Source organism: Salmo salar, chromosome 05, assembly GCF_965601325.2.
Source record: "Salmo salar chromosome 05, fSalSal1, whole genome shotgun sequence".
Classification (NCBI taxonomy): domain Eukaryota; kingdom Metazoa; phylum Chordata; class Actinopteri; order Salmoniformes; family Salmonidae; genus Salmo; species Salmo salar.
The window spans coordinates 74,322,959-74,342,715 of NC_138295.1; the positions used below are offsets into that span (position 1 = coordinate 74,322,959).

Here is a 19,757-nt window from a genome sequence, read left to right on the forward strand (position 1 = left end):
TGGCAGGTGTGTTACGTTTATTACAGTGTGTCTACAGGCAGGTGTAGGTGTGTTTATTACAGTGTGTCTACAGGCAGGTGTGTTACGTTTATTACAGTGTGTCTACAGACAGGTGTGTTACGTTTATTACAGTGTGTCTACAGGCAGGTGTGTTACGTTTATTACAGTGTGTCTACAGGCAAGTGTAGGTGTGTTTATTACAGTGTGTCTACAGGCAGGTGTAGGTGTGTTTATTACAGTGTGTCTACAGGCAGGTGTGTTACGTTTATTACAGTGTGTCTACAGACAGGTGTGTTACGTTTATTACAGTGTGTCTACAGGCAGGTGTGTTACATGTATTACAGTGTGTCTACAGGCAGGTGTGTTACGTTTATTACAGTGTGTCTACAGGCAGGTGTAGGTGTGTTTATTACAGTGTGTCTACAGACAGGTGTGTTACGTTTATTACAGTGTGTCTACAGGCAGGTGTGTTACGTTTATTACAGTGTGTCTACAGGCAAGTGTAGGTGTGTTTATTACAGTGTGTCTACAGACAGGTGTGTTACGTTTATTACAGTGTGTCTACAGACAGGTGTGTTACGTTTATTACAGTGTGTCTACAGGCAGGTGTGTTACGTTTATTACAGTGTGTCTACAGGCAGGTGTAGGTGTGTTTATTACAGTGTGTCTACAGACAGGTGTGTTACGTTTATTACAGTGTGTCTACAGGCAGGTGTAGGTGTGTTTATTACAGTGTGTCTACAGACAGGTGTAGGTGTGTTTATTACAGTGTGTCTACAGGCAGGTGTGTTACGTTTATTACAGTGTGTCTACAGACAGGTGTGTTACGTTTATTACAGTGTGTCTACAGGCAGGTGTGTTACGTTTATTACAGTGTGTCTACAGGCAAGTGTAGGTGTGTTTATTACAGTGTGTCTACAGGCAGGTGTAGGTGTGTTTATTACAGTGTGTCTACAGGCAGGTGTGTTACGTTTATTACAGTGTGTCTACAGGCAGGTGTGTTAAATTTTATTACAGTGTGTCTACAGGCAGGTGTGTTACGTTTATTACAGTGTGTCTACAGACAGGTGTGTTACGTTTGTTACAGTGTGTCTACAGGCAGGTGTGTTACGTTTATTACAGTGTGTCTACAGGCAGGTGTAGGTGTGTTTATTACAGTGTGTCTACAGACAGGTGTGTTACGTTTATTACAGTGTGTCTACAGGCAGGTGTAGGTGTGTTTATTACAGTGTGTCTACAGACAGGTGTAGGTGTGTTTATTACAGTGTGTCTACAGACAGGTGTGTTACGTTTATTACAGTGTGTCTACAGGCAGGTGTAGGTGTGTTTATTACAGTGTGTCTACAGACAGGTGTGTTACGTTTATTACAGTGTGTCTACAGGCAGGTGTATTGCGTTTATTACAGTGTGTCTACAGACAGGTGTGTTACGTTTATTACTGTGTGTCTACAGGCAGGTGTGTTACGTTTATTACAGTGTGTCTACAGACAGGTGTGTTACGTTTATTACAGTGTGTCTACAGGCAGGTGTGTTACGTTTATTACAGTGTGTCTACAGGCAGGTGTGTTACGTTTATTACAGTGTGTCTACAGGCAAGTGTAGGTGTGTTTATTACAGTGTGTCTACAGGCAGGTGTAGGTGTGTTTATTACAGTGTGTCTACAGGCAGGTGTGTTACGTTTATTACAGTGTGTCTACAGGCAGGTGTGTTACGTTTATTACAGTGTGTCTCCAGGCAAGTGTTGGTGTGTTTATTACAGTGTGTCTACAGACAGGTGTGTTACGTTTATTACAGTGTGTCTACAGACAGGTGTGTTACGTTTATTACAGTGTGTCTACAGACAGGTGTGTTACGTTTATTACAGTGTGTCTACAGGCAGGTGTGTTACGTTTATTACAGTGTGTCTACAGGCAGGTGTAGGTGTGTTTATTACAGTGTGTCTACAGACAGGTGTGTTACGTTTATTACAGTGTGTCTACAGGCAGGTGTAGGTGTGTTTATTACAGTGTGTCTACAGACAGGTGTAGGTGTGTTTATTACAGTGTGTCTACAGGCAGGTGTGTTACGTTTATTACAGTGTGTCTACAGACAGGTGTGTTACGTTTATTACAGTGTGTCTACAGGCAGGTGTGTTACGTTTATTACAGTGTGTCTACAGGCAAGTGTGTTTATTACAGTGTGTCTACAGGCAGGTGTAGGTGTGTTTATTACAGTGTGTCTACAGGCAGGTGTGTTACGTTTATTACAGTGTGTCTACAGACAGGTGTGTTACGTTTATTACAGTGTGTCTACAGGCAGGTGTGTTACGTTTATTACAGTGTGTCTACAGACAGGTGTGTTACGTTTATTACAGTGTGTCTACAGGCAGGTGTGTTACGTTTATTACAGTGTGTCTACAGGCAGGTGTGTTACGTTTATTACAGTGTGTCTACAGGCAGGTGTGTTACGTTTATTACAGTGTGTCTACAGGCAAGTGTAGGTGTGTTTATTACAGTGTGTCTACAGACAGGTGTGTTACGTTTATTACAGTGTGTCTACAGACAGGTGTGTTACGTTTATTACAGTGTGTCTACAGACAGGTGTGTTACGTTTATTACAGTGTGTCTAAAGGCAAGTGTAGGTGTGTTTATTACAGTGTGTCTACAGGCAGGTGTATTACGTTTATTACAGTGTGTCTACTGGCAGGTGTGTTACGTTTATTACAGTGTGTCTACAGGCAGGTGTAGGTGTGTTTATTACAGTGTGTCTACAGGCAGGTGTGTTACGTTTATTACAGTGTGTCTACAGACAGGTGTGTTACGTTTATTACAGTGTGTCTACAGGCAGGTGTGTTACGTTTATTACAGTGTGTCTACAGGCAAGTGTAGGTGTGTTTATTACAGTGTGTCTACAGGCAGGTGTAGGTGTGTTTATTACAGTGTGTCTACAGGCAGGTGTGTTACGTTTATTACAGTGTGTCTACAGACAGGTGTGTTACGTTTATTACAGTGTGTCTACAGGCAGGTGTGTTACATGTATTACAGTGTGTCTACAGGCAGGTGTGTTACGTTTATTACAGTGTGTCTACAGGCAGGTGTAGGTGTGTTTATTACAGTGTGTCTACAGACAGGTGTGTTACGTTTATTACAGTGTGTCTACAGGCAGGTGTGTTACGTTTATTACAGTGTGTCTACAGGCAAGTGTAGGTGTGTTTATTACAGTGTGTCTACAGACAGGTGTGTTACGTTTATTACAGTGTGTCTACAGACAGGTGTGTTACGTTTATTACATTGTGTCTACAGGCAGGTGTGTTACGTTTATTACAGTGTGTCTACAGGCAGGTGTAGGTGTGTTTATTACAGTGTGTCTACAGACAGGTGTGTTACGTTTATTACAGTGTGTCTACAGGCAGGTGTAGGTGTGTTTATTACAGTGTGTCTACAGACAGGTGTAGGTGTGTTTATTACAGTGTGTCTACAGGCAGGTGTGTTACGTTTATTACAGTGTGTCTACAGACAGGTGTGTTACGTTTATTACAGTGTGTCTACAGGCAGGTGTGTTACGTTTATTACAGTGTGTCTACAGGCAAGTGTAGGTGTGTTTATTACAGTGTGTCTACAGGCAGGTGTAGGTGTGTTTATTACAGTGTGTCTACAGGCAGGTGTGTTACGTTTATTACAGTGTGTCTACAGGCAGGTGTGTTACATTTTATTACAGTGTGTCTACAGGCAGGTGTGTTACGTTTATTACAGTGTGTCTACAGACAGGTGTGTTACGTTTGTTACAGTGTGTCTACAGGCAGGTGTGTTACGTTTATTACAGTGTGTCTACAGGCAGGTGTAGGTGTGTTTATTACAGTGTGTCTACAGACAGGTGTGTTACGTTTATTACAGTGTGTCTACAGGCAGGTGTAGGTGTGTTTATTACAGTGTGTCTACAGACAGGTGTAGGTGTGTTTATTACAGTGTGTCTACAGACAGGTGTGTTACGTTTATTACAGTGTGTCTACAGGCAGGTGTAGGTGTGTTTATTACAGTGTGTCTACAGACAGGTGTGTTACGTTTATTACAGTGTGTCTACAGGCAGGTGTATTGCGTTTATTACAGTGTGTCTACAGACAGGTGTGTTACGTTTATTACTGTGTGTCTACAGGCAGGTGTGTTACGTTTATTACAGTGTGTCTACAGACAGGTGTGTTACGTTTATTACAGTGTGTCTACAGGCAGGTGTGTTACGTTTATTACAGTGTGTCTACAGGCAGGTGTGTTATGTTTATTACAGTGTGTCTACAGGCAAGTGTAGGTGTGTTTATTACAGTGTGTCTACAGGCAGGTGTAGGTGTGTTTATTACAGTGTGTCTACAGGCAGGTGTGTTACGTTTATTACAGTGTGTCTACAGGCAGGTGTGTTACGTTTATTACAGTGTGTCTCCAGGCAAGTGTTGGTGTGTTTATTACAGTGTGTCTACAGACAGGTGTGTTACGTTTATTACAGTGTGTCTACAGGCAGGTGTGTTACGTTTATTACAGTGTGTCTACAGACAGGTGTGTTACGTTTATTACAGTGTGTCTACAGGCAGGTGTGTTACGTTTATTACAGTGTGTCTACAGGCAGGTGTAGGTGTGTTTATTACAGTGTGTCTACAGACAGGTGTGTTACGTTTATTACAGTGTGTCTACAGGCAGGTGTAGGTGTGTTTATTACAGTGTGTCTACAGACAGGTGTAGGTGTGTTTATTACAGTGTGTCTACAGGCAGGTGTGTTACGTTTATTACAGTGTGTCTACAGACAGGTGTGTTACGTTTATTACAGTGTGTCTACAGGCAGGTGTGTTACGTTTATTACAGTGTGTCTACAGGCAAGTGTGTTTATTACAGTGTGTCTACAGGCAGGTGTAGGTGTGTTTATTACAGTGTGTCTACAGGCAGGTGTGTTACGTTTATTACAGTGTGTCTACAGACAGGTGTGTTACGTTTATTACAGTGTGTCTACAGGCAGGTGTGTTACGTTTATTACAGTGTGTCTACAGACAGGTGTGTTACGTTTATTACAGTGTGTCTACAGGCAGGTGTGTTACGTTTATTACAGTGTGTCTACAGGCAGGTGTAGGTGTGTTTATTACAGTGTGTCTACAGACAGGTGTGTTACGTTTATTACAGTGTGTCTACAGGCAGGTGTAGGTGTGTTTATTACAGTGTGTCTACAGACAGGTGTAGGTGTGTTTATTACAGTGTGTCTACAGGCAGGTGTGTTACGTTTATTACAGTGTGTCTACAGACAGGTGTGTTACGTTTATTACAGTGTGTCTACAGGCAGGTGTGTTACGTTTATTACAGTGTGTCTACAGGCAAGTGTAGGTGTGTTTATTACAGTGCGTCTACAGGCAGGTGTAGGTGTGTTTATTACAGTGTGTCTACAGGCAGGTGTGTTACGTTTATTACAGTGTGTCTACAGGCAGGTGTGTTACATTTTATTACAGTGTGTCTACAGGCAGGTGTGTTACGTTTATTACAGTGTGTCTACAGACAGGTGTGTTACGTTTGTTACAGTGTGTCTACAGGCAGGTGTGTTACGTTTATTACAGTGTGTCTACAGGCAGGTGTAGGTGTGTTTATTACAGTGTGTCTACAGACAGGTGTGTTACGTTTATTACAGTGTGTCTACAGGCAGGTGTAGGTGTGTTTATTACAGTGTGTCTACAGACAGGTGTAGGTGTGTTTATTACAGTGTGTCTACAGACAGGTGTGTTACGTTTATTACAGTGTGTCTACAGGCAGGTGTAGGTGTGTTTATTACAGTGTGTCTACAGACAGGTGTGTTACGTTTATTACAGTGTGTCTACAGGCAGGTGTATTGCGTTTATTACAGTGTGTCTACAGACAGGTGTGTTACGTTTATTACTGTGTCTCTACAGGCAGGTGTGTTACGTTTATTACAGTGTGTCTACAGACAGGTGTGTTACGTTTATTACAGTGTGTCTACAGGCAGGTGTGTTACGTTTATTACAGTGTGTCTACAGGCAGGTGTGTTATGTTTATTACAGTGTGTCTACAGGCAAGTGTAGGTGTGTTTATTACAGTGTGTCTACAGGCAGGTGTAGGTGTGTTTATTACAGTGTGTCTACAGGCAGGTGTGTTACGTTTATTACAGTGTGTCTACAGGCAGGTGTGTTACGTTTATTACAGTGTGTCTCCAGGCAAGTGTTGGTGTGTTTATTACAGTGTGTCTACAGACAGGTGTGTTACGTTTATTACAGTGTGTCTACAGGCAGGTGTGTTACGTTTATTACAGTGTGTCTACAGACAGGTGTGTTACGTTTATTACAGTGTGTCTACAGGCAGGTGTGTTACGTTTATTACAGTGTGTCTACAGGCAGGTGTAGGTGTGTTTATTACAGTGTGTCTACAGACAGGTGTGTTACGTTTATTACAGTGTGTCTACAGGCAGGTGTAGGTGTGTTTATTACAGTGTGTCTACAGACAGGTGTAGGTGTGTTTATTACAGTGTGTCTACAGGCAGGTGTGTTACGTTTATTACAGTGTGTCTACAGACAGGTGTGTTACGTTTATTACAGTGTGTCTACAGGCAGGTGTGTTACGTTTATTACAGTGTGTCTACAGGCAAGTGTGTTTATTACAGTGTGTCTACAGGCAGGTGTAGGTGTGTTTATTACAGTGTGTCTACAGGCAGGTGTGTTACGTTTATTACAGTGTGTCTACAGACAGGTGTGTTACGTTTATTACAGTGTGTCTACAGGCAGGTGTGTTACGTTTATTACAGTGTGTCTACAGACAGGTGTGTTACGTTTATTACAGTGTGTCTACAGGCAGGTGTGTTACGTTTATTACAGTGTGTCTACAGGCAGGTGTGTTACATTTTATTACAGTGTGTCTACAGGCAGGTGTGTTACGTTTATTACAGTGTGTCTACAGACAGGTGTGTTACGTTTGTTACAGTGTGTCTACAGGTAGGTGTGTTACGTTTATTACAGTGTGTCTACAGGCAGGTGTAGGTGTGTTTATTACAGTGTGTCTACAGACAGGTGTGTTACGTTTATTACAGTGTGTCTACAGGCAGGTGTAGGTGTGTTTATTACAGTGTGTCTACAGACAGGTGTAGGTGTGTTTATTACAGTGTGTCTACAGACAGGTGTGTTACGTTTATTACAGTGTGTCTACAGGCAGGTGTAGGTGTGTTTATTACAGTGTGTCTACAGACAGGTGTGTTACGTTTATTACAGTGTGTCTACAGGCAGGTGTATTGCGTTTATTACAGTGTGTCTACAGACAGGTGTGTTACGTTTATTACTGTGTGTCTACAGGCAGGTGTGTTACGTTTATTACAGTGTGTCTACAGACAGGTGTGTTACGTTTATTACAGTGTGTCTACAGGCAGGTGTGTTACATTTATTACAGTGTGTCTACAGACAGGTGTGTTACGTTTATTACAGTGTGTCTACAGGCAGGTGTGTTACATTTATTACAGTGTGTCTACAGACAGGTGTGTTACATTTATTACAGTGTGTCTACAGACAGGTGTGTTACGTTTATTACAGTGTGTCTACAGGCAGGTGTGTTACGTTTATTACAGTGTGTCTACAGGCAGGTGTGTTACGTTTATTACAGTGTGTCTCCAGGCAAGTGTTGGTGTGTTTATTACAGTGTGTCTACAGACAGGTGTGTTACGTTTATTACAGTGTGTCTACAGGCAGGTGTGTTACCTTTATTACAGTGTGTCTACAGACAGGTGTGTTACGTTTATTACAGTGTGTCTACAGGCAGGTGTGTTACGTTTATTACAGTTTGTCTACAGGCAGGTGTGTTACGTTTATTACAGTGTGTCTACAGGCAGGTGTGTTACGTTTATTACAGTGTGTCTACAGGCAGGTGTGTTACATTTATTACTGTGTGTCTACAGGCAGGTGTGTTACGTTTATTACAGAGTGTCTACAGACAGGTGTAGGTGTGTTTATTACAGTGTGTCTACAGGCAGGTGTGTACGTTTATTACAGTGTGTCTACAGGCAGGTGTGTTACGTTTATTACAGTGTGTCTACAGACTGGTGTGTTACGTTTATTACAGTGTGTCTACAGGCAGGTGTAGGTGTGTTTATTACAGTGTGTCTACAGGCAGGTGTAGGTGTGTTTATTACAGTGTGTCTACAGGCAGGTGTAGGTGTGTTTATTACAGTGTGTCTACAGGCAGGTGTAGGTGTGTTTGTTACAGTGTGTCTACAGGCAGGTGTAGGTGTGTTTCAGTACCTTTCCGAAGCTGCCTTTTCCCAGCACCATGAGGAAGTTGAAGTCCTGGAGGCAAACCCTGGGCTTGACCGGTCCTGCAGGTAGGGTGGCCAGACAGGGGACTGACGGGGCTGAGGGGGACAGGACAGACACGGGGACAGGGACAGACACAGACACAGGGGTAGGCCTCAAGGAGGGGGGGAGAAGGGAGGGGGGAATAGCATCTAGACCAGTAGGCTCCTATTGAGGAGAGGAGGGGGGAGGGGGGAGGGCTTAGTTATAATAAAACTGTCACACACATCCACACACACACAAACCTGCAATGTATGAATTTTTATGAAGCACTCCTGCATCCTGGTGGCCAAAGTAAGGGAACTCACACACATTTTGTTTGGTCATACTCTGATTCTATATATCCCTATATATACCAATAGTTATATATAATATATGTATTCTATAACTCTAACTACACTAGCCATAATCCACTGCATGAGAGTATGTCTTACATTTTCATCAGGGACAGGCATGTTGTAGTACTCTCCCTCATCCTGATCCAGCAGTTTGAACCAGCCGCTGACTGAGTGACGGAATATCTCGCTCACTCCGAACGACAGCGATCCCATGAAGTCATTCCGAGACGTACGATCCCAATCCCACACCTCCACCGACAGACGACGGTCCCACTGCCGCCCGCGCACCGAGCTGGGGAGAGAGATGGGAGAGAAAGAGGTTACCGACCAGCTATCCAACCTCCAGTCATCTGTACACCTCAAGACCACGTTAGTCCACTGAGATAAAGCTCCTGGGGCTAACACATGTCTAGTTCCCTGTGCATAGTTCCCAGAACTACTGGTACACACACACACACACACACACACACACACACACACACACACACACACACACACACACACACACACACACACACACACACACACACACACACACACACACACACACACACACACACACACACACACACACACACACACACACACACTCACAAGGTGAAGCTCTCGTTCCAGACGGGGTTGAGTGTGGAGCGGATAGTCTTGGTCTTCTGTTTGCTCTGGCTCTTGGGGTCAGGGATTAGCTTGAGCTTCACGTAGGGGTCAGACAGACCATTGGGGTCCATGGGGATCAGGTTACGAGCCTCCCGCACTGAGGGGGGAGAGGGTGAGAGAGAGAGAGAGAGAGAGAGAGAGAGAGAGAGAGAGAAAGAGAGAGACAGAGTCAGACAATGGATAGCATAGATGGCCATACAGATGCCATATCTTAATTTGACCCAGTTTCTCAAGGCAGGAAAATAATCCTGCAGCAACAGGAAATGGGAATATTATGTGGATTATGATGAATGTACATTTTTTTGTAGGGGACGATAAAAATTGTGTTCGGGCAAATCAAGTCTGAAATGACAAACTTTAGAAGCCTTTTTAAACTTGAAAACACTATAAGTTTGCAAATTCCTTCTGTGCATGAAAATTCCTGCTACAACAGGATGATCAAATTAAGATATGGCATCTGTAGATGCACCACAGAGAGCATTACTTGTGGGAGTGTGTGCCTGTATTCAGCTCCCCCACTCCGCCTACTGGTCAGTACCTGACAGTGTGAATGGTAGGGTGACAGCAGTGGTGGAAAAAGTATCCAATTGTCATACTTGAGTAAAAGTAAAGATACCTTAAAAGAAAATGACTCAAGTAAAAGTAAAATACTACTTGAGTAAAAGTCTAAAAGTATTTGGTTTATTAAATATACTTAAGTATCAAAAGTAAATGTACGTGCTAAAATATACTTATGTATCAAAAGTAAAAGTAAAAGTATACATAATTTCAAATTCCTCATATTAGGCAAACCAGATGACACAATTTTCATATGTATATTTTTTTACAGATAGCCAGGGGCACACTCCAACACTCAGACATTATTTACATATGAAGTATTTGTGTTCAGTGAGTCTGCCAGATAAGAGGCAGTAAGGATGACCAGGGATGTTCTCTGTTCAGTGAGTCTGCCAGATCAGAGGCAGTAGGGATGACCAGGGATGTTCTCTGTTCAGTGAGTCTGCCAGATCAGAGGCAGTAGGGATGACCAGGGATGTTCTCTGTTCAGTGAGTCTGCCAGATCAGAGGCAGTAGGGATGACCAGGGATGTTCTCTGTTCAGTGAGTCTGCCAGATCAGAGGCAGTAGGGATGTCCAGGGATGTTCTCTGTTCAGTGAGTATGCCAGATCCGAGGCAGTAGGGATGACCAGGGATGTTCTCTGTTTAGTGAGTCTGCCAGATCAGAGGCAGTAGGGATGACCAGGGATGTTCTCTGTTTAATGAGTCTGCTAGATCAGAGGCAGTAAGGATGACCAGGGATGTTCTCTGTTTAGTGAGTCTGCCAGATCAGAGGCAGTAGGGATGACCAGGGATGTTCTCTGTTTAGTGAGTCTGCTAGATCAGAGGGAGTAAGGATGACCAGGGATGTTCTCTGTTTAGTGAGTCTGCCACTTAGGACAACTCTTCTAGCCACTTAGTTCTGACCTGTGATGAAGATGTCCTCGTTCTCTCCCCGGACGGTCAGATGGATCCTGCCTCTCTTCTCTGTATGATCTTGACCACACAGGCTGGGCACCAGGCTCTCACAACGCTTGTGGACATTCATCTCACAACCTGTAGTACATGCAAACAAGTATAGACACACCAACACAAGCACACACACACACACATAGAGATAATAACACATGTGGCAAGAAAACACTCACACACATATACTGTACATTCATGCCACACGCACATCACAACTGCTGCTCTTATTATGATTGCCAAATACTGCACAACTTAAACACTTTCCCCCCAATCCCCCGTCCCCAAAACACATGTAAATATTGGACTATAAGTTGTGCCTTCCTGTACTATACTTATGCTAAAATGTTTATTCTATTCTACTGAGCCATTTACTTTATGTTGTATTCTTATCTTTTATTATGTCTTATTGTTGTTGCATTGTCCAGAAGGAACCTGCAAGTGAGCATTTTGGCTAATAAAACTTGAAACAGAACGTCTGGTTACTTACAGGAGCATTTCATGCCCTGTTGGATAAGGCCATAGAGCAGAGAACCACAGTGATCACAGAACGTTGGAGAAGTGTAGGTCTGAGGTCTAAATCTGTGTTTACTCTTCAAGTCCTGAGAGAGAGAAAGAGACAGACAGACAGACAGACAGACAGACAGACAGACAGACAGACAGACAGACAGACAGACAGACAGACAGACAGACAGACAGACAGACAGACAGACAGACAGACAGACAGACAGACAGACAGACAGACAGACAGACAGACAGACAGACAGACAGACAGACAGACAGACAGACAGAGATAGCAAGACAGAGAGAGAGAGATAGACAGACAGACAGACATAGAGAGAGACAGAGAGATAGACATACAGAGGGACAGACAGCAAGAAAGAAAGAAAGACAGATAGACATGAGAGTAGTAAGTCATTGAGAGAGGAACATCCCCATGTTTATGTGTTGTGATAAACGGGGGGAAAAGAGGAGAAGAGAGGGAGAGATTGAGAGTGGTATATTCATGGAAACCAATTACATTTCTCTGCTGGGAAGAGAGTTTGATATGTTAATGGAATGTGTTCCTGGGGAAGCCTGAATCCTCTCTATCTGCTTTTCAGCTTATCAGTTTCTTCCCCATCCACATCCCCCTTCCTCTCTAACTGTCTGTCTTCCTCTCCTCATCCTCTCTACTCCCCAAACCCCATCTCACACCCTTTGAGCTTTACTTTGAGAACACCCCCCACCTCTTTCATTCTCTGCCAACTCTCGCTCTCTCTCCATCAGGCAGTTTCTGAGCCAAGCTCTTCCTCCCAATTCCGCCCTGTCAATCGTTCTCCCTCGCATACACACACACACATACACTCATTTGTGCACACACTCCCTCTCTCTCTCTCTCTCTCTCTCTCTCTCTTTCTCTCTCTTTCTTTGACCTCATTTCTGATCCAGTTTATTTAGCTGGCAGATAAAAGTCTGAAAAAAGACAAACCTCTTTGAAATCTCAAAGAGAGACAGAGAGAGGGAGCAATCTGTTCACCCTGTCTACCTCTGCTCATGTCTCTCAGTCTTCCTCTCTCTCTTCCTCCCCCTCTCAACCTGGATCCCTCACTCCTCCTCCCTCCTCTTTGTTTTATCTCTTCCCTGTCATTCTCTCTCTTTCTCTTCCTCTCTCTGGATGGATTGGCGAGAGAAAGGGAGGAGTGAGGGAGTAGCCTGAAATGGGGAAGTGTGGAGTGGAGGGATGAATGGATGGAGAGATGTAAAGATCTATATAAGGATGAATGACAGTAAAGGCGGAGTGGAGGAATGACAGACAGAGGGACAGGTGTGTGTGTGTGTGTGTGTGTGTGTGTGTGTGTGTGTGTGTGTGTGTGTGTGTGTGTGTGTGTGTGTGTGTGTGTGTGGCTGTGTGGAATGATAGATGGATACAGGAGGGAGGGAAGGAAGGAAGGAAGGAAGGAAGGAAGGAAGGAAGGAAGGAAGGAAGGAAGGAAGGAAGGAAGGAGAAGGAAGGAAGGAAGGAAGGAAGGAAGGAAGGAAGGAAGGAAGGAAGGAAGGAAGGAAGGAAGGAAGGAAGGAAGGAAGGAAGGTGAGTGTAAAAGCTGGGAGTAGGTGGAAGATAGACTCACTTCTGTAGGAGCAGTGGGGGCTCCAGGACAGGTGAACGTTACATACTCGTGACATCGCTTGTGGACAGAGAAACTGCACACTGCCACAAAACACAGAGCAGAAAGACAATCAACACATTACTACATCCAAATCCATTTGTCCCTGTTTATAAAAAACTCATCTGATTCCAAGAATAATGTGGAAAATGTGTGTGTTCTAGTCTTTGTCAAATAAAAAAACAAACTGCTGAATGTAATTGTGATCAAGATTATTCACTAGTGGTTCAATGTCAAAAACACAATGCATCAATCAATACCAAGATAAAATATTCCTTCAACAATGATAGTATTGCCTTGACTTGCTCTTAGGGGTTAAGGCCTATAATTGCTGTTAACATCTTTGGACAAATGCATTTGTAAAATGTGTAATTAAAAAAAATTGTAATGATTGGCTGATTAATGATAAATTATGTTCCAATAATCCTTACCTTGACATTGAAATCCCTGCTTTCCAATTCCCCTGTGTGGAACAAACCATAACACAACACAGAAACCATCACTGATCTTACATACCACACAACTGAAAGGACTGGCCTGCTCAGTGGAAGATAAGCAGATGGGCCTGAACAGAAAGACATGCATCATTTGGTGCAGTGCTGTAACCCACCAATAATCCAATGTTAACAAATCAAGATGGCTATAGCACTTATAGATATGGCTCCATCTTTTATTTTATCAAATAACAGCAGCCAACAAGGACACACTTCGGCCATAAAGCCTTTGTCAGCAGAAACCCTCAGAATTACAGGGGTGTTGTGGCAAATACATGTCTTGGTGACGGCTTTTATGGAATAAAACAGCAGAAATACAGTGAGAATGTCTGAGAGTTCGCTGCAGGACATCTCTATAGATTACTACACTTACTGTAGTGCTGATCAGGTCAACTAGGAGAGAGAGGGGGGGAGGGGGGTTATTGCCTCTCTCACACACACACCAAACACCCATACACCCCCTCCTCACCCCCCTCCTCCTCCCCCTTCTCCCTTTCCTCCTCCCCCCTCCCCCTCATCCTCCTCCCCCCTCCCCCTCCTTCTCCTCCTCCCCCCTCCCCCTTCTCTTCCTCCTCCTCCCGCTCCCCCTCCTTCTTCTCCTCCTCCTCTTCCTCCTCCTCCTCCTCCTCCAGAGTTACAGTCTTCTGCTTTCCTGTCTCCTTAGATCTTAATTGAATAATTAAAGCCATTGATTGGCTAAAGAGTCCACTCAGCCAGTTTCCTGGTTGTGAATCAGCTGCTGATTAAAAGGTAAGCAGCAGAGAGGCGGGAGAACAACACCCTACAGAGAGAGAGCCCTTGAGGATCACACTGAAGTACCCCCCAGGTTCATCTCAATAGTCACAGAGAGTTCTCATCTCCTCTTCTCATCTCCTCTCCTTCATCTGCACTGTCTGACAGCGACAGGCTTGTGACCTAGTGAAGGAGGGGAAATGACATCCGCCATATTGGTTTCACCTCTGCAGTGTTTCCATATCAGCACAGATGAAGGAGAGGAGACGAGGAGTGTAAACCACTCTAGGTGGTTCAGTACTATGACAGTTCTTTGTACTGTCCACCAGAGAGTGTCAGAGAGGCAGAGCTACATTAGACAGGCCAAACAGCACCACCTGATGGTCATAGAATGACAGGACTGAAGACAAGCCAAAAGCATCTATCTGGAGAATCCTATTATATTAGGAAAGTAGGGAAAGGGGGATACCTAGTCAGTTGTACAACTCAATGCATTCAACTGAAATGTGTCTTCAACATTTAACAGAACCCCTCTGAATCATATTAAAGATACATATCTATTTATTCAGCCATACATCCACCACATATATATGGCTGTCATATGAGAATGTGTAGCGATCTATTCCTGTACCAGGGGAATGGAGAGGAGACCTTGTGAAGTCTTGACAAAGGCCCTGCAGGCAGAATATTGACAACAGAAAGTCTCCTTTCAATCCCCTGGTGTTTGTTGTCAATAGCATACAGCCCCTAGAGGATGTGATTTGAACTGTGTAGTACTGATCTCTTTTATCGTGTCTATTGTAGGAAACCAGTAGAATCTCCACAGGGAGAAAGGAGAGATGGAGAGATGGAGAGATGCCTGTAACTCGTGTGTAAGACTGCTGTCTGGAGTGCTATGGTATTTTTGTGATGTGTATTTTTAAACGACCAAACCTAAATCTAAGAGAGCGCTACCATATCTATCTTTTCTCCTTTGTTAAATAATCATACTGTAACTTTGACAGTCATTCACCGAAATGTACTGCAAACTTCCCAGAGGCTGTTGGCTAGAGGAGAGGCCTGCACTCAGCCTACCCTCTCCACCATATGTCCACACACACATCCACGCACAGAGACGAGCACACACAGATTCTACCCTGGCCTGCTTTGGCTGTGTCTGCCAGAATGAGCTTACTGTACATGATACTGGGCTTCCAACCAGTCTTGGGTCATGTATGGTGACTGTGTGAGCATGAACACGTGTGTTACTGTGTGTGTTTTGTGTCTGTGTACACACACTGCACTGTCTAGTGGTGTGTGTGTGTTTTACCAGATGAAGTTGGTGCAGTGGCTGCAGTTTTAGAGTTAGTGGGAAGTTTGAAGAGGTGGCCAGTGAACTATGGAGACCTCGAGTGTTTGTGTAAGTGTGGGTTTCTGCAGATGCATAATGTATGTGTGTGTGTGTGTGTGTGTGTGTGTGTGTGTGTGTGTGTGTGTGTGTGTGTGTGTGTGTGTGTGTGTGTGTGTGTGTGTGTGTGTGTGTGTGTGTGTGTGTGTGTGAGTGTGAGTGTGGGTTACCAGGTGAAGGCTGTGCAGGGGCTGCAGTTTGTGGGATGTTTGCAGAGGCAAGCTGGGAACTAGTTAAGCATGTTTTCTGTTGTGTGTATTTAGCTGTGTGTGTATTTAGCTGCGTGTGTATTTAGCTGTGTGTGTGTATATAGCTGTGTGTGTATTAAGCTGTGTGTGTATGTAGCTGTGTGTGTGTGTATTTCACTGTGTGTCTGTATTTCGCTGTGTGTGTATTAAGCTGTGTGTGTATTTAGCTGTGTGTGTATTTGGCTGTGTGTGTATTTCACTGTGTGTGCATTAAGCTGTGTGTGCATTAAGCTGTGTGTGCATTAAGCTGTGTGAGTATTTAGCTGTGTGTGTATTTCACTGTGTATGTGTATTTCGCTGTGTGTGTATTTAGCTGTGTGTGTATTAAGCTGTGTGTGTATTAAGCTGTGTGTGTATTTAGCTGTGTGTGTATATTTAGCTGTCTGTGTGGATTTAGCTGTGTGTGTGTATTTAGCTGTGTGTGTGTATTTCGCTGTGTGTGTATTAAGCTGTGTGTGTATTAAGCTGTGTGTGTATTTAGCTGTGTGTGTGTATTTAGCTGTGTGTGTATATTTCGCTGTGTGCGTATTAAGCTGTGTGTGTATTAAGCTGTGTGTGTATTTAGCTGTGTGTGTATATTTAGCTGTCTGTGTGGATTTAGCTGTGTGTGTGTATTTAGCTGTGTGTGTGTATTTAGCTGTGTGTGTATATTTCGCTGTGTGCGTATTAAGCTGTGTGGGTATTAAGCTGTGTGTGTATTTAGCTGTGTGTGTATAGAGCTGTGTGTGTATTTAGCTGTGTGTGTGTATTTAGCTGTGTGAGTATTTAGCTGTGTGTGTGTGTGTATTTAGCTGTGTGTGCATTAAGCTGTGTGTGTATTTAGCTGTGTGTGTATTAAGCTGTGTGTGTATTTAGCTGTGTATGTATTAAGCTGTGTGTGTATTAAGCTGTGTGTGTGTATTTAGCTGTGTGTGTGTATTAAGCTGTGTGTGTATTAAGCTGTGTGTGTATTTAGCTGTGTGTGTGTATTTAGCTGTGTGTGTGTATTTAGCTGTGTGTGTATTTAGCTGTGTGTGTATTAAGCTGTGTGTGTATTTAGCTGTGTGTGTGTGTATTTAGCTGTGTGTGCATTAAGCTCTGTGTGTATTTAGCTGTGTGTGTATTAAGCTGTGTGTGTGTATTTAGCTGTGTGTGTATTAAGCTGTGTGTGTATTTAGCTGTGTGTGTATTAAGCTGTGTGTGTATTTAGCTGTGTATGTATTAAGCTGTGTGTGTATTTAGCTGTGTGTGCATTAAGCTGTGTGTGTATTTAGCTGTGTGTGTATTAAGCTGTGTGTGTATTTAGCTGTGTATGTATTAAGCTGTGTGTGTATTAAGCTGTGTGTGTATTTAGCTGTGTGTGTGTATTTAGCTGTGTGTGTATTAAGCTGTGTGTGTATTTAGCTGTGTGTGTGTAATTAGCTGTGTGTGTATTTAGCTTTGTGTGTGTATTTAGCTGTGTGTGTGTGTATTTCGCTGTGTGTGTGTGTGTGTGTGTGTATTTCTCTGTGTGTGTGTGTGTGTGTGTGTGTGTGTGTGTGTGTGTGTATTTAGCTGTGTGTGTGTATTTAGCTGTGTGTGTATTCCACTGTGTGTGTGTGTATTCCGCTGTGTGTGTATTTAGCTGTGTGTGTGTGTGTGTATTTCGCGGTGTGTGTGTGTGTGTGTGTGTGTATTTCTCTGTGTGTGTGTGTGTGTGTATTTAGCTGTGTGTGTGTATTTAGCTGTGTGTGTATTCCGCTGTGTGTGTGTGTATTCCGCTGTGTGTGTGTGTGTATTTACCAGATGAAGTCAGTGCAGTGGCTGCAGAAGGTGGGCTGTTTGAAGAAGCGAGCGGTGAACTGGTGGTCCTTGACCTCGATGATCCTCTTGTGTTTCAGCGCCCCCTTCCTCTGGAACACTGGCAGCCTGGGAGGGGGGGAAAGGGGGGAGGGCAGGGGAGAGACCCCAGGGGTGACCACGGGGGAGGCCAGGGTCAGGGGAGAGAGGGAGGGGGACGGGGACACGGGAGTAGACATGCTGCCTGGAGGGATGGGAGGAGAGGGGAAAGGAGAGGTGATGGAGAGGAGGGATGGGAGGATGGAGAAAAAGAGGGTTGAGTGTTACAGAGGAAGGACAGGGAAAGAGGGAGAGAGAGAGGAGGGTAGAGGACAGGTGGAGATGAGAGGGGTGGATAGTAGTAAGAGGGAATAGGGGAGAGGTGAAGGGATAGAGAAAATATTACATGACACAAACAGGGAAGAGAGGGATGAGCAGAGGGAGAGAGAGAGAGAGAGAGAGAGAGAGAGAGAGAGAGAGAGAGAGCGAGAGCGAGAGCGAGAGAGTATAAAAGGACCCAGACAGGGGACAGAGGGGTGAGCAGAGGGAGAGGGAGGGAGAGGGAATGTATAAAAAGGAGAGGTTAATTCACACATTGAGACAGAGCTCTCCTCAGAGACCCAGAGACACAGAACGATTAGTGTCCCACTTCATACTCGCTCGCTTTCTCTCTCTCACCCCATCTATCCTCATCGCCACGCCACACCAACTGCAACCTCCCACATTCCCCTGACAACCAAACACCCTGAGTTGCCTTGACAACCAAAACCCCTTATCGCATGTCCACTGCACCTCCTGGTAACCCCCCCCCCCCCCCCCCCCCCCCCCCCCCCCCTATCCAATATTAGAACTGGTACCCTCTCTGTCTCCTTCCTCTTTGTCCTGATTTGATATTGTGGTAATTAATTTCTCCATAAAAGTTTGGAATGTATTCTCATGCATATATCAGTCAAAAGTGAGGAAAGAAAAACTATAGCAATGTGAAATATTACTGAGAGAAGAGGAGTAGCAGACTGCTAAATGATAAATGAAACCATAACAGAGATTGAATGAATTAGTAAATAAGCCGAGAGCGTACAGCATAGCAAACAGGACCTGTTGAAATGATTATGGCACACCGGAAGATGGAGGAAATCGATCCAATGGGTGAATACCAGAGATAGGGAGGGCTGAAAGAACACAGAAACAGAACAAACAAGAAAAAAGGGAAATCCTCAACACATAAGGAACAGAGTGGAAAGCTGCGTGGACATAGAAGTGGAAGGAGGAAAAGAGAGAGAGAGAGAAACAAAGAGAAAGAGAGAGACATTACCTGTATTTGTGTTTGTTTGGGCTGACAGACTTGATCAAAGAGCAGGCTTCTCCTCTTCCTCTCCCCCTCTCTTTATCTCTCCTCCTTTGATAGGCAGCCTGCTATCGCTCTGAACCTGTCGCTGGTCACGACAAAAAAGAAAAAGTGAAGGAAAGAGAGAAAGGCAAGTGGTGGCAGGGAGGAAGAGCTGGGAAAAAGAGCTGCCTACAAAAAAATAGCAAGTAACAAGGGATGAGATTGGAGCTTTCCAGGAACGAGAGAAGACAGAGGAGGAGTGGACTGCTATGTATCTGGTAAGTTAACCCACACAGGGTGAAGAGGGAGAAGAGATGGAGAGATGGAATTCTCTTTTCAAGATTGATTCTGTTTTACCAAGAGGAAGACAGGATAGGAGAGAGAGAGAGAGAGAGGGAGGGAGGGAGGGAGGGAGGGAGGGAGGGAGGGAGGGAGGGAGGGAGGGAGGGAGGGAGGGAGGGAGGGAGGGAGGGAGGGAGGGAGGGAGGGAGGGAGGGAGGGAGGGGAATAGGCAGCAATTCATTTTGAAATCTGGGTTACATCTCTCTGGAGAGAGACAAAGCAAGAGAGAAAGTGAGGGAGAAGAAGGGGGGCCATTTTGCCACCATCACTATGGACTAACACCAACCAACAGTCTAACACTTCCTACAGTGACAGACTGATAGAGAGGAAGGAGTAAGACAGAAGGATGCCCTTGATAGATCAGTGTCTCTAAACAACACCAGTCTATCAAGGGTTAATCATCAATATCATGGTACACAATCTGTTGCCTTACAACTAGCTGACAGGAGTGTTGGCAGTAATGGTTGGACCGTATTCAGAACAGCCTGTGGAAGG

The 19,757-nt window shown here is 44.2% G+C and overlaps 1 protein-coding gene across 1 annotated transcript in view; it reads right to left on the minus strand.

The window, feature by feature from the left end:
* The window catches only part of LOC106593604 (protein kinase C alpha type), a 47,137-nt gene extending 27,854 nt beyond the window's left edge, over positions 1 to 19,283 (minus strand). The window contains exons 1-9 of the mRNA XM_082974946.1: positions 18,906 to 19,283; positions 17,558 to 17,798; positions 13,367 to 13,398; positions 12,900 to 12,979; positions 11,279 to 11,390; positions 10,747 to 10,875; positions 9,223 to 9,379; positions 8,725 to 8,920; positions 8,240 to 8,458 (exon numbers count right to left, since the gene is read on the minus strand). Coding sequence (XP_082831072.1) covers positions 8,240 to 8,458; positions 8,725 to 8,920; positions 9,223 to 9,379; positions 10,747 to 10,875; positions 11,279 to 11,390; positions 12,900 to 12,979; positions 13,367 to 13,398; positions 17,558 to 17,793 — 1,161 coding nt within the window. The 5' untranslated portion in view covers positions 17,794 to 17,798; positions 18,906 to 19,283. The remainder of the gene's footprint in view (positions 1 to 8,239; positions 8,459 to 8,724; positions 8,921 to 9,222; positions 9,380 to 10,746; positions 10,876 to 11,278; positions 11,391 to 12,899; positions 12,980 to 13,366; positions 13,399 to 17,557; positions 17,799 to 18,905) is intronic.
* Positions 19,284 to 19,757: the final 474 nt, after the last annotated feature.